The 15,445-nt window shown below is 40.3% G+C and overlaps 1 protein-coding gene across 1 annotated transcript in view; it reads right to left on the bottom strand.

The window, feature by feature from the left end:
• Nucleotides 1-9,224: 9,224 nt before the first annotated feature.
• insyn1 (inhibitory synaptic factor 1) overlaps nt 9,225-15,445 on the bottom strand; it is a 48,217-nt gene continuing 41,996 nt past the window's right edge. The window contains exon 3 of the mRNA XM_080458329.1: nt 9,225-10,327. Within this exon, the coding sequence (XP_080314455.1) occupies nt 9,506-10,327 (822 nt within the window). The 3' untranslated portion in view covers nt 9,225-9,505. The remainder of the gene's footprint in view (nt 10,328-15,445) is intronic.

The raw sequence follows: 15,445 nt of genomic DNA, 5'->3' as shown, positions 1-15,445 counted from the left end.
AACACTCAAGTGTGTCACTGTGTGTGTGTGTGTGTGTGTGTGTGTGTGTGTGTGTGTGTGTGTGTGTGTGTGTGTGTGTGTGTGTGTGTGTGTGTGTGTGTGTGTGTGTGTGTGTGTGTGTGTGTGTGTGTGTGTGTGTGTGTGTGTGTGAGAAAGAGGATCAAAACAAATGTGTTATGTGTATCATACTGTCAATAATGTGCCGGATCCTCATTAAAAGTTAGCGAAACCAGAGCAGTGACCAGTCATTATTTGACAGTTTTCTCCAACATTCCCTGCAGCATTGTGCTTTTAATTGTGATACAAGTAGGCTAATAGCTGCGACAAACATGATGCAGTGCTGCCATATCAACACAATAGATCGCCTGTCATGTAAATTCAGTAATTATTGGATATTGTTTCTCTTAAATAATGACATGTTCTCGTTAAGCAATGGCTTTAAAACGGTGTTCGGTACCTTCTTTTTTCCAGAATATCCACACTGGCCATATTTGACATTGAGATTGCACCATGTGTTTCATATGAGCTAAAACCAGCTCTGACCGTGGCAATTCATTGAGAAATAACAAAGTTACTGCAGATCTATTTCTGCTAAACAGTTTTGAAAAGTATTTTCACTGTTGATCTGAACAGTATACAAAGTATTGCTGGAATAAAGTGTACCTTCTGGGTATGTGTATATATCAGAATTATTTCAGGTTAATTGAAATTCAGTTGTCTGTAATCTCGATGGTTTGTTTTAAAGGATTTATTTGGAGGTGTTTCTGAATACCCTGTATATGTTAGAAAATGATTGCTTGAATCACGTTAAAATGCAGAGTACGTTCTTCACAAAATCCAATGCTTCATGTTTTAATTTTGACATCTTTCGTGCAGATCTGATTCAATACAACATTGTATAATTGCCGAGGTCAACCTCAATGGAATTCACAATTCACAATTAGTGATTGACCACACCTACGCCTGATATTACAGCCTAAAATATATTTTATATTATTATGCTTGTGCCTTTATTATTATTGCATGATGATGCATTATGCAGTCGAAAAGTTGTGAGCTCAATAAAGATTCAAGAAACAAATGGATTCTACCCTATAAGTATCTAATATACTTGTAAGTAGCTGTTTGATAAAATCTGTTGCCAGACAGAACGGAACATGTTATACATGGCATGTTTGGTCGGATTGTTTTGAAGTGCTTTTATTGTCCTTGCTATTTCTTTTTTTTCTTCTGAAAAAAACCGCGCCAAACAAATTGAGGAAAGACCTTAAAAGCTTATTTGGTGTTCAAACAAATAATTAACGAACCAATATTACATACATTAGAATCTGCCAACCTGTACTACACTCCATTTTACTGGAGATTTGTAGGTACATTCAAGATAAAACCTAAAATCAGTGCATTACTCACCCCAGCACAGATTATTTGTCGGGATTGTAATCTAGAGGTTAATGTCTCTATAAAAGTATCAGGGATGTTTTGTGTTTTGATTCAAACCTTAAAAGTAGTACAGCGTTATAAAGCTTTTCCCCAATTTCTATACAATTATTGAGTTACTTGGTTTTTATAGGTCATGATACCGCCTCACTTCCTGAAAGGTGTGTGTGGATAAAGAGAGAATGTAAATTAAAACAGTTTGCAATGATTCTCCGATGAAACATAGTTCTCTGTGCTAACTTTTTCTTAAGATGTTGCTTTTATAACACTTTTCATCAAATGGTACAATTGACGACTTTCAACGTCTGATATATAGATTATTATCTATTGTGACTACTATATCCATTTTTCACTCACATTTCACCCATTGTCCCAGCCTTTGTGGGGATTTCTGAGCTGGTCGTAGTTCAATTGCATTAAACTGTACTTGTTGAAGTTCAACACATAAAAGGCAAGCGAGGTGTAAATGTTCCTTCACCTGCTAAAACCACAAACTAACATGGAAACATGTACCTGTTGACCTGACTGAAGGAAGTAATCAGTGCAGAATCATCCTCACTACCAAAATTGCAGTGTCCTGTCAAGTAAACACACTTCCTCCTGCACACCTGCTGTGTTGCACACTGAGTCACCGAAACAGTAGCTTGGTGCAGATGAGAATAAAGCTGAACACAAAACAGAGCTGCAGAGTTAAATCACTGATTGCTGTTTGGAATTTTCTCTTGCGTTTGAGGATTACCAGTGTTAGTATCAGGGAAGAGGCGTCACTAATTTCTCATTTCTTTTTGGCAATGGGAGGCTGGTACAGCTGGCCTCTTAAAGCTCCATGCAAGGTGGTAAATTCAGCCTGGAGACAGCAAAGATCAGTCTGTCAGCGGCAAGATTTACACTTTACATGCTCTTAAAGTCCTGGTCCGACACCAAGGGTGCCAGAAACAGCTGCCAGCTTGCCAGACACCAGACTAGTGAAGGGCCCACACAGCCATTTTACGGCTGTGCTTTCCAGGCTTTATAGCCCATGCTGATGCACTGAGGAAACAAGCAAAAGAGAGCATTGATTGACCACTTGGACAAGGCCAAGATACCATAACTTAAAACTGGCCTGATTGCTTTTTATCCAAGCTACATTACCGGCCTTTTGCTCACTCAGGATCAATTTTAATGGAAAAGTGGTGATGTTTGTTCATGATGCAACTTGGCATCCCACCAATCACCCTCTATCCTATATTAGCCCATTCTCACTTATGCGCTTCTGTTTGAGTGTAGGGTTGTCTAAAATCTAAAGTACATTACAAATTTGCGTCTATCATTTGTGGAGATGACCCAAATTGAAAACTGTCATCGTGGTTTCCAATGTAGGGCCTGGAAGTTTTATGGGGGAGCTGAAGATTACAGGAGCCCCTCTTGATAGTTGATGAGAGTGGGCGTGTCCACCCATGTTTGGACTATCAAATCAAATTTTGGAGAGTGGGTCTGCTGCCTTTCTTTGAGACAATCTGGGTGGACTGCAGAGTAAAAAAAAAAAGTTAAACAGCCACTGGTCCACGCAATTAAATTGTCAAGAACAAGCAGTCAGGACAATGTCACTGGATGTCCCACCTGTTTTATCACTTTTATTGCACTTTTGATATCTTATTATAAATCGTGTATGTATTTGTGGAATGGGTTAGCACGGAGGTGTTTTTTAAAAATTTAGTTTTACACTCCTACTATGTTCCCTCGACTGTAATGCTTTCATAAATCAGATAAAATTTTTTTTTTTAAATATTTCAGACTGGATCTTTCTTATTGGGCGAATGGATATTTTATATTTTAATTGAGTGAAAAACCAGAAAGTCACAAAGAAAATGTTGTAAAACAACTGAACAACTGCAGCCGAGTTCTCTTTCTATCTCATTGGTTAATCCTGCAGTAAAAATTCTGTTTATGTTCAATTCTTCACTTTCTTAAGCCAAACTGGTGCATGTTTTTTTGATGTCAAGACTTTTTGTTCTTTGTTTAATGTCCGGAGCTGCAGTCGTTGGTTAGTGGACTCATGGATTAATCTCGTGACGATGCCTAATGGCCATTTGCAGTGACACAGAGTTGAAAGAGCTTCTGCTGCAACTTTTGAAGCTGTGCCATTAATGTTATGTTTGATAACACACAGACATAGCACATCCTGATTATTCTTGTTTTCATTTGGATTGGTTGCTATAACATTTTAATATTTGTGGGAGAATTGTCATATTGCAAAAGTCACTGGGTATTTCTTCTGAGCTCTCTCCTTTTGTACAGCAAAAAAAAAAATTGCCATGATTAGTTTACACAACAGGAGTACAGCAGTCTCTTTTTTTTTTTTTCTTGAAGTCTGTGCCTAATTATGAGCTAAACTTCAGGCAGAAGTTGTAATTTGTGTTTATCCCTCCAGTTTCTCTCCAGCACCTTGCTTAATGAAACCCCGCAGCTATTAATCTTTTGACATACCTTTGAGCTACTTTGTCAGCAAGCCACCATGAGTGTGCAAACCATTCCTGACATTTGACTAATTGCAGTAATTTGAGAATGATCGCTGCTATAATGTATTGGAAATGCACAGCGGCGTAGCAACATGAAGTCACCCCTCTCCGTCTGGTGACCCACTTTATAGTTAGAGTAAGGTGGGAATGCTCCAAAAAACTCAAGTAATTGGAGCAAGGTGAGAAGAGTTGTGAGTATTACAATCAAAGCCCCATTATCATTCGTATTATTATTATTATTATTTTTTCTTTAAATAAGGTCCTTTCTGAGTTTTGAAAGCTTAAGAGAGAGACCGATCCATGGCACCATTCCTCACCTTTCGGTGTTCTACAGTGGAGCCCCAGCAGAATGACTTACCTGTCCTTGCCACCTTCCAAATTGCAGCATTTCTTGATGAAGACCTCAGTCACAGCCTCCCGGGTGGTAGTGGAGAGCTCATTACAGCTAGAGTAGTCCATTGGAAAGAATGAATATAGGAAAGTGGACGTGTGTGTGAGAGGGTGCAGAATGGATGGAGAAAGTACTAAATATGAGCGATGGGGAAAGCCCTTTGTAAGGTGAAATAAGGGGCACTTGGGGACTCGGCGTATACATTGCACCTGTCTTATCATCATTTAACTCTTATTTGTTGGTTTTACTAAACTGTCAGCAATTCCCTGCCTCCTTGGCCTTTACCTGTAAAATGCCATGGAAATGCTGACAGGCTGCCAAACCACAGCTGTGCGGAGAAAAAGGCCGTCGCTGCTTTTCCCGGACTTTTATGGTTCGTCGGAATTAGATGTACATGCACAGGGCTGCACTTAGCAGCTTTTGTTATTCCATAGCCCACCTTTCAAATGCAAATTTAATTTAACAGCGGCTCTCTCTAATTGATTCCTTCCTTCCTAAACTCACCCCAAACTTGGTAATATCTAGGTTGTCATCGCACTGTTTCCCTGAGACATGCTTCACCCATTCTTGCAGTCTATCAGTGATGCTTCCTGTAATTGTGTATTTTTCTGGACCAATTCAATTGTCTCTTGATGTATTCCTCGCTCAGCTGAGCATGTCATTACACACATCATTTGTGTGCAATTTAATGCGGTATGCAACAAGGTTACATTTCTATGGTAGTTCAATTTGAGGACTCGTAGCATTTCAGCCGCAATCATTTCTCTCTCTGTCTCTCTTTTTCACTCACTCACAGAAATTGCTTCAGCAATGATTCCACACTCCTCCGCTTTACTCGGTCATGCCACATTTAAAATTCACATTGGAAGGTATTCCAATTATCAGTCAGGTAATGTGATGAAAATGCAAACTTTCTCTTTAGCCTGGGTATGCTTATCAATTCTTGAGAAGTGCTCAGCATCATAAAATTATGTTGCTTACTTCTTCTGAAGCAAAATGTAGCTGTCATTTGATTTATGTGTCTGTCTTTTGAATGGTCGCCATGATCAGGTATGTTCTACTTTTTGAAGAGTTTAAGTAGCAAGGACTAAGCTCTGTTTCTGGGTCACTTAGCATTAGCTGCTGCATTTTACAATTAGTTTTACATCTCATGGGTGTCCAGGGGACAGTTTGTCACTCTAAAGTATGACCGTCACACAAATATAAGTGTAATGTCAAGGTTGTTCACTTTTTAAAGTGTCGCCAGAAGTATATTGATACCACTTTTCCCCAACTCTAACCACGTACAAGCACTAAAAATGATCTGGTCGCTTTGTTTGATCAAAGCCTTACGGACATTTTCTCTTTGACCTATCATAGAATAATTATTGCCTCCTATTACCTTTCTTTGTACTTCTTGACAGATTGTTAAATCACAACGCCATAGTGTATGTGAAAGTGACAGGGTTCTCATTAACTTTAATTATGGTGTGCCAAGTCCTCTGAAGGCATTGTTTTGTCCTAAGAACCGCCCAGCCCCCAGTTCGCAGCCACAGGCCCTGTCCTTCATCACCTGTGAAGGTCTAATCTTATCTGTGGCTGTTGCATGGCTCTTCATTAATCACTCCCCTGGCCCAATCAAATGGTGACTGATGGTTGACGTGGCCTTGCCCGGCCATCCTTTAGGTGCGGGGAGTTGCTCGGTCCACTGTATGGTGTCCTGTGGCCAATCGTCACTGATGTCTGCATGTGCACAGATGCAGTGGTGGACTCTTCATCCTGTGCCATGTGACCCTGCACCAACTGTCCAGTGTACCTGAAGTTCAGTATCATATTTGGGTGCTGCTAATTCTGGCCTATTATGAGCAGTGCGCTCATTGTCAGCTTTGGAACTGTGATTTGGGACCAATACACAGAACCATCCTCTTGCTTGAATAGAAACCAATACATTAAGTTATCATGCTATCTCTTGTTCTTGACTGAAATCCTCCAAGACCATGAATGGCGAGTGGTGTGGGTGCAATGAAAGGAAATTGCAAGCAAGGGGAAAGAGGATGGAGACGGAATAGAAATAGTTTGCTCTCGTAGCAGCAGAAAATAAATGGCACAAAGATGAAACAAATCAACCTTAGGTAGCCCTGGCCCTTAGCCAATCCATAGTAATCAGTGGGACTGCATTGAGCTCTCCGCTTCATGGACCTTTACCAATCAGCAGAGAAAACAGAGATCTGTCATCTGTTTTCCTCTGCTCAATGATGGAGACAAAAGGCCAGAGGACAGAGTGGAGTGTAGTGATTATATATGAAGGGTGGGCAAGACCACTGTTGAAGGTGTATATTGTTTTGTACATTGGTGCCATAATCACCTTTTTAAAGTACTTTTGCTTCACACTGTTTGTCAGTCACTCAACGCTGTCCCTCTGGCTGTGATTAGAGGATTGATCAGGAATGTGAGCTAATACTTGCCTGCTACTGATGTCAAAACACAGATGGCATGACTCACTTTGCAGCCTTCTAAAAGAGATTTTGTTTAATCTTGTCTTATGGACGAGTCTGGCCAAATGACTTCCAGTGGGATGTGCAGCATCTATTTGTATTGATCTCCATTAATTGCTATGACAGAGAAATATGAATTTAAACATGAGGCGATTTATAAGTCTGAAAAGATTGCTCATCTGCTCACACAGTGTTGTGAGCGCAATGGCTGTCAAAATGCAGAAATGAGACTCATATGCACATAGAAACCAATGGACAACGTCTGCTTTGTATTTGCTCGTATCGTCATGATCTTCCTGGTAGGCAGGTGATTTGGCATCAGTGTGCACAGGTTTTCATAACCTTTGGATGCCTCCCATCCTTGTCCTACAGAGAACCGAGGACAAAGCTCTGCCCTATTAGAGATGAATAATGAGCCTGTTGGCAAAAGAGACATGGCTAATGTTTTGTCCAAATATCTCAAATCTGTCCCCAATGATAATGTATTCTTCACCCGTGCCAAACAGCTCTATTTTTGAAAAAGGTGATTTCATCGCAGATATGACTTATAGAATTTTTAGACTGGAAAATACATTTTAAAAAACCCTCTCACGTTGTAATGTCTGGCGGCTGTATATGCATCACAATAAGGGCTTAGTTTGTTTTCCCGTAATTGATGCTTTGCCTGTGTGGCGGCATAGCTTTGTTTGTTTATGCTAATGGCTGTGATGACCTGTTGGTCCCCAATCTAGCAAGGAAATGGCAGCCAATGCTTTGGGGAGGAAGCCATTGATCTCTCTTCAGTGCTTCTATCTTCACAGGTACTTGGGATTAACTGAGCCAAAGCAAGACAAAAGACAACATTACAAAATTAGGGGGTGGGGAAGGAAGGATAGAAATCACAAAATTACTTCTGGTATATGCGTGTATTGCACATCAGCCTTGGGCTAATTAAGACTTGTGTGTCTCCCACCATGCTGCCTGGTATAAAAGCGCTCGCTCTGCTTTCCTTATATCGGGCTCTTGAGGCTCGATGCTGCCTGAACAGCACAGCTGTAATTCCCCCACGCTATGCACTTTGCAATAACTGTTATACAGGAGCGCACAAACAAAATCCTCGGTGTGCTGTTGTGCATGTGTTTTTCCAATGCACCGCGTAATCTTCAGTGTTTCAGTGGCCAGTTGGACTGTATAAAACTAAGTAGGTAACAATGTTCCCAACGCTGGCTTCATTTCATTGACTCTCAATAGGTTACATTTTGAATTTAAGTCCTTAGAATAATAAGAAAGCTCATATTTGTCTTATTTTAAATTATTATAATTTTTTTATCAATTTAGTAGAGTAAATGGAGTGTTTATTTCTGCCTCCTGGTGAAGGTTAAGTCCTTACCGGGCACATAGAAACACAAAGGTCAGCTCCACAGGAGTGAGTAAGGATTTTCCCCTCTAAGACTGCAACATTTTACTTCTTCTTTTCAAACTGTTAAACTGAACAAGAGTGAGGGGACGAGACTCACAAAGCCGTTCCCCAGGGTGGATTATTGCTCTGTGGGAAAAGAGAAAAATCTTTGAACGGGAGCTGTCTCTCCTTTCACAATCAGCGTTCACTCTTGGACGCACATTTTTTCTGAAATGTCAGTTCTTTAAGGCAACAGTTTTAATTTTTGTTCTGCTCGGCGCAAGTAAATAGGTCTGACTGTGAGTTTTTGTTCACAGATCCCAGGAGAGTGGCATGCACACACTGGAGAGAGAGACCTCTCGCTGCAACCTCCCTCTAGCATATTGATCAGGAATGGCTATTGGCGTTGGTTCTGTGAATAAAATGCTGCTCTGCTGAGTTCAATTCCCCACTGGGTGACTGAATGAAGAGACAAAACCTTTAGTGCTTTTTTTGTGGAATGCTATTTAACTCAGATCCTGTGCCTAATAACGTCACCGGGAGGCAAGGAGGAAGAGAGCAAATGGAAATGTCACTTCGGTGAACTGCACCTCCTGAAATGACTTTATATATCTGTTTTCCCTGCCTGCCACTCATGTGTTTCAACTTCTGCAGTAGACCAGGAAGAGATCACAATGAGAAAATCAAGGGCAGGTAAATAGTGTTGTTTTCTGGCGCTTCGCTCAGAGTCATTTGTTGACATCAAAGAGAGGAAGAGGCTCGACATATGCATCTAGATACATTTCCCTGCTGGATACAATAATCCCCTTGACATTTGAAATTACTAGAACATGAAAAAAGACATTGTTTATACAGATTCAGGGTACAGAATGAGCAACGTTTTGCATCCACATTGTAGGAACAAGCACCCCCCCCTCCCCTCCCCCCCTTCTTTGTGACTTATCCTGCACGACGAGGGGAACACAACCTTTTCATACTTTTAATATTGAGCTCTTGAAAGGTTCTGATAGAAACTGACTTTAGTGATTTTTTTTTTTTTTTTTTTTGCAGCGGTTACACAGAAGGAGTCCATCCATTGTATCTTTAACATTAGAACAGGCACTAACCTTTTGGTCCACCGGTAACTTTCATCGCAGTGATCTCATTTAACTCATTCAACATTGTTTTTCCCTGAGCCTCAGAATGACTTTAGGTAGTCGAGTGGTTTCCCATATATCATTTATTTATTTAGTAATTAATTTATTTGTGTATTAATCTATGAGCTATGTATTTAATATTAAATAATGCACAGTCCTCTTCATGAGATTTATGATCAACTTCGGCTCTCTCAGTGGTCCTTTGTTTTCTGTTTGGTTGGAATATAGGGCAGTACAGTTTGGGTGCTCTTATCAGAGACAGTTTGTGTGCTGCTATTTCGTAACAGTTTTTTGCGGCAGCCAGGGTTTAGGAGACCTTTTCTGGGTAGTGTGTGAGCTCCTGTTGTCCCCTTCATAGGAGAGTATATGTAGGAAGGGTCCAGACAGTTATGGAGGAGTGAGTGCTCAGAGGAAGAACGTTTGGGGGCGACCGAGCCGGCCAGAAGGCTGGGTTCAGTATCGCTATCCGGCGTAGCACAGCCACTCTTGTCCTCTTGTGAGTCCTCCTGCTCCTCCTCTTCCTCGTCGTCGTCGCAGCACAATGCATGATACAGAATTTTGTCACTGAAACGGACTCTTTCTCTTGTGCCAGAGTTACGGGAGGTCTTGTGGCTGTGCGTGGAACTGCTGGCCTCCTCGCTGGATGAATCTGGAGTAATAATGCGTGGCCCGTTTGGTATGGGCAGCCCGCCATTCATCTGGGAGTAGACTGAGGCAGTGGTGGGGGGTGGGGTGGGGGTCTGCGTCTGGGTGGGGATGGTCCCATGACCCAGATCCTGTCTTGGATCCCCTGGTTGCTCGCAAGAACGGCGGGCAGCCGCACCTGCGGCCTCCAGATAACTACAGAATTCCCAACTGTCAGAAAGCACATCTGCATTGAGGAAGTCCAGTCTGAAGGCCTCTCCCAAACCCCTCTCACTGCTGGACGTGCTGCTGGCTGTGGCCACTGTCCAGTCATCTGGCTCCAGGTCAAAGTCGAAGTCGGACGTCAGTTTATCGATCTGACCCACCACCTGCAACAGAGGTTGAAAAGCAAAGGAGATTAACTGATGATACTGTGCAGAAGAAACCCAATGATCAGAATCAGATGTTTTAACTCGTGCTGCTTCAAACCATACTTGTATTGAGACTCTGCCATGGTCAGCTGACCTCCATTTTACCTCAGGCTAAAATATCTGATCAACTATTACTTCAGGAGAAATGGTAATATTTGCACTATTCGGAGACCGAATCATTCTAATGTTGATATCACCTTTATTTTAGCCCTGCCACGATATGAACACTTGTGGATTTTTGTGAAGCCTCTTCATTACTGTTGATTGTAGTCATTTGAGAGAGCTTTCCATTTTGTAAGTGATTGTCAGGACTTGATTGGGTTTTTAATTACTAGCAAAAGTAACGGCAGACACAACAACCTCTCCTTATCTATCTGAACTGTTTTGGTCAGGACTTATGCAAAAGTACATGACGTGAATTTCTGCTGGGATGTATCAGATGCAATGTACATAGACAATTTCTGATTTCTGTTGGGTGTTTTCTTTATATTAAAAAAAGTTAACCCAAATTTTAATCTTTTGATTGAATCGACTTTGATTTAACTTTGCAGTTAATCTGTGGTCTAATTCTGCATAAGTCAAGAAATCTTGTGATATTTTGATCCATATATGTAAGATTCATTTTTATGTGAATATGAACTTGGTTGATTTTACAACGAGCCACTGCTCTACTTTTATCCATAAACAATTTTATGATTTTTTTTGTAATATTAGGCGATTCCTGTTGATTTATGCTACATTAAGTCAAAGTATTATATCCTCTGTAATGAGGCCGTAACATTAAGGACAAGGTACGACTCATCAAAGAGGCTTTTTGAGACAGAAGGAAGGAAGGAAGGAAGGAGGGGAACTGAAGAAGCCCCTCATATGAGGGGTTTAGGCTGTGCCTCTTAAATCCAGTGCCTGATTCATTTTATCTTGATGTTGTACGCTAGCTACCAGAATGAATGAGACGAACAATCACGGATGTAGAGCTTTACACTATGAAGCCTGAACCCAGTGCTTTTGATGCTTGTTCTTTGATGTTTATGTTAATTAAAGTGCTATTGTAATGCCCACAAAAAAAACTACCTCAAATACACTCCCATATACTTCCATATGGAAACATATAAAAAAAGCATTTCATATGTTGCTACCTCAAATTTAACCTCAAAGCTTCTGTCATCAACAGCTCCGCTGTTGAGTGCTTCATGAATAGAAAGCACTTCAGCTGAAATCATGCTGGTTTGCTGACAACACCTAAAACTCAAGCCCTCCATACTTGACATTTCAACACCTTTAAACATTACGTTCCACTCTCCCCAAAAACCTATTGTGAAATAAAAACACTCAGCATTACGTACCTCGTGATACATTTTCTCAAACCATTCAGCAATTGAGCACAGTGTTTCGAAATCCTTTTCTTTTATTTTTCTTTCTTTTTTCTGCCTCATGCATGTGTGTGTGCAACATAATAGCAGCAGAATTCAGAAGGTGTAGTTTCACCCTCACAGTTGTGGGAAATGATCCATTTTCCCTGTGTGTCTATATAGAATTTGCAGTGTCTGCCACTTTCTCCCATTTATGACGACAAAACAAGCATGGTTGTGTCAACGTCTGCGAGTCGTATCCCGGCATGTAGAATTACAATCCTAATTCATTCTTTGTAAAACGTTAAAGTACAAATTGCATTCTGCAAAAGGCAAACATACAGATGAAGCAGGAGTTCTGCTCATGTGCCTGTGAAAAGCTCAGGTGATCTACGCTGCAGACATGCCAACTGACACTCGTGTGTTTGAAGATCTTTCTCAAATATATCAAGATGATCACGAACAACTACACATTTGCTCACTTAATCCTTGAATCCAAATTAAGTATACAGACTTACAGTACCACATACTAATTTAGGAAGGGAAAAACCATTCAACCTAAATTTGTCTGGGGGAAAATGGGTGTTATATTTTCCTCAAAGCTGCATTTCATATATCCTTTCAATTCCATTTCAGTGATATGGATGTGCTATTAAGTCAAACCACCTGCATCTGAAACTGGCTGTGCACCTCTGCATGTGCAGCATTGACTCATCTGTCAATGAGCTTCTCTGCAAATCTGCCAGTTGTGGCATCGTGCAGCTCATGAGTACCTGGACCGTGCTTCTATGTTGGCAGCCGGCCTGGAGGGAATTGGGCTGCATGAATCCTCTAATCCTTGGATTACTCAACCTGTTTGCTGTGTGATTTGCCGACGTTCACTCATGAAAATGTGAATGTAAGATGCTTCTCAGGGCCAGGAAAGCCAGATAGCTTTGTTTGCATGACTACACAAGTTCAGCAAATTACTTAATGTTTTTTTAACACGCTGATTAAATGATCAATTAGATGTACTTCACAACTGTCAATACAGCACGAGGGGCAATTGGTTAGTTGGTAGTTATTGCAATGAACATTCTGTCAAAACAAAATTGGCTTTTTGTCTTTGTCTCTTATCATTCTGAGTAATGTGAGGTCAAAGAAAACTTCCAAAGTAATAGTTTCTGACATACAAGGTCAGTGCCTATTAGTTTCTGGCTGAATGAAAAAGTGGCCTCAATCAACCCAGGAGGAATCAAAACGTCCAACACTCCAGGAAAGAATGTCATTCTCATGGATAAAACAAAACTGTAATGGTTTTGCAAGTCGCATCAGCTCTATAGTCACAAACATACACTAAGAAAACAACACCAGACTGATACATTAAGGAAGCTCAGCTGCATTCAATGAACAATGTCACTATACTAAAAGCTTTGTTTCAGGTTATGGATCCTGCCATAGACGATCTAAAGATGCAATAAAATGTATTTTTGGGATAAACTGATATCCCATGAGAAATCAATACAAAATCAAACTTGTAACTATTCCAAAGTGGTCCTCTGTGAGCTGTTATATCAAAAAAGCTTTAGTGAATAAAAAACATACAGTCATGAGGATTAATGTCATCTTTATCCGTTTTGTCTTTTTTTAAAATAATTTCAAGTATTCATTGTTTTATATATAAGCTACTCAAATCAAAATGTGCTATTTTCTGTTCAATTAAAGCTGTGTATGTAAGGTTCATCCATGAATAATCTGTCTAATCTTCTCACAGCTTTTGTGTGCAGCTGGCTCTTGTTTGGTGTTTTGGATGATTGAAGTCTGAAGTGAAAAGATGAATAAATGTGTCAGTAGTGTATGTGGAATGACGATACACGTCCAGCCTGGCGCCGCCTCCTCATGGTGGTCACCAGCCTGGTCACACACTGCTGTGGAATAGCATTTTCAACAATCATTTCTATTTCTGTAGGCAGAATATAGAGTCTTCACGCAACATCACACTGACAATCAAGTGCCAATCGCGTACCTTCGGGTTCCAGAAACTCAAAACCAGACTCAATAGCAAGAGCAAAGAGAAGCTGTTTGCCATGAAGAGAGAACATTTGGAGAAAAATAAAATCATGTGCACTGCCCAAATCCTCAACGATAAAGCTCGTCTCACAGGTGCATGTACCTCACAAATAAAGGAGCCATTTGAAAGGGAAATAATCAGGCCTTCAATAGATACATGAAATACATTTTGTTTTTTTATCCATGAAGCTTTGTTACAAATAATCTGTCAAACACAATAGTCCTTCAGTTTAGATATAAACTATGTTCAAAAACAGCAATGAGACTTGCTAGTTTGATAAGACAGAGAAACAGCAACACTAGTTTCCAGGTAATTTAGGTAGTTTCTCAAATTATTTAGAGATAAAACTAATTTCTCCATTATTTAAGTAAATATATCACCTTCAACAACATTTAGGGTCATTTAGCTTTCCAAACTCACTGCCCAATGTTGTCTGCAGATTTCTTTAAAAAAAAATTTGGGGGGGGGTCACTACATATGACATGCCTAATACATCAACAAAGAACTTTGTGCTTTGTTTTCTCTTTTGGACAATGTGCGAAGATGGAGCCATGGAATTAAATGAATGAACATAACAGGAGCGAGTCTTTAATAATGTACTCAACAGAACAGAAAAAAACATTCTAAAGAGCAAAAATCCAAAAGAAAAAGGTAAATATAACAAAGATTTAACAAAGATCCGATCCTGTTTCCCGAGTGATGTCTTTAAATAATTCTGAAGTGTGTCTGATGTTACACTAAAATGTCATTCAAGAAATGATGTAAATGTTAAACCAGATACCAGAAGAAGTCATCATAGCCTCTAATGTCTGAATCCATCCAATGCAAGCCCACTGTGTGTTCACTTTTCACAATTACTGAATTTATCAAACTAAATAACTTGACAAGTGGATCATCATATGATGGCAGGAAGAAGCCATACAGAAAAAGAGCCTTGACAGGCACAGGGAGAACATGCACACTCCACAGAAATATTCCTGGTAACTTCTCGATACACGTCTTGCAGCAGAGATAAACCTGAGGAGTCAGACTGTGTTTCCCCCGTGGACTTAATGGCACCATCACTCTACAAGGTTTATGATGCAGTGATGGCATATCCTTGTGACTGAAAAGACTCCATTTGCAACACAGTTAAGCAGTAATGTATGGTATAAGTGTGGCTATAAGTACCGGGGATTTGAGTATAGCGTCAGTCTTTAATTTTCTCCCAATGCCTCGGCTGACAACTTCACTTTCTTTCTTCACTTGTAAATGGTGTCTCGTGGAAACTACTAAACTGTGTGATGACTATAACAATATCCATGATTTTCTCTGTGTGAATTGGGAGCACAGGAATTATTGTAATAAAGAAAAAACAACTCTTCGATGGTATTTCATCTATTTACAGTATAGGACATGGAGCATCATGATCTGTTTTATACGGTCCATACAGGGCGATAAGTGGTACTCTAATTTTTTCTTTTTTTTTCCTTTTTGTCTGTTTCTCTGCACACTGTCGGCAAGCAGCCACGAGTCAACTGTGGTCACTGCACCTAATCAACACATAGTTCAGTCATTTCAGAGCTCTCAGAGGTGCTTTAAAAGAGAGGCCACCTCGACAGCATCAGCCGAGGGTTTATTACTGTACCTCAACACCTGTCCAAGATGATTGGGCCGGGTAATTGAGGGTCAGAGTGA

This window comes from Lipophrys pholis (genome assembly GCF_963383615.2).
Source record: "Lipophrys pholis genome assembly, chromosome: 2".
NCBI lineage: Eukaryota > Metazoa > Chordata > Actinopteri > Blenniiformes > Blenniidae > Lipophrys > Lipophrys pholis.
This window is presented reverse-complemented; position numbering and strand designations above follow the sequence as displayed.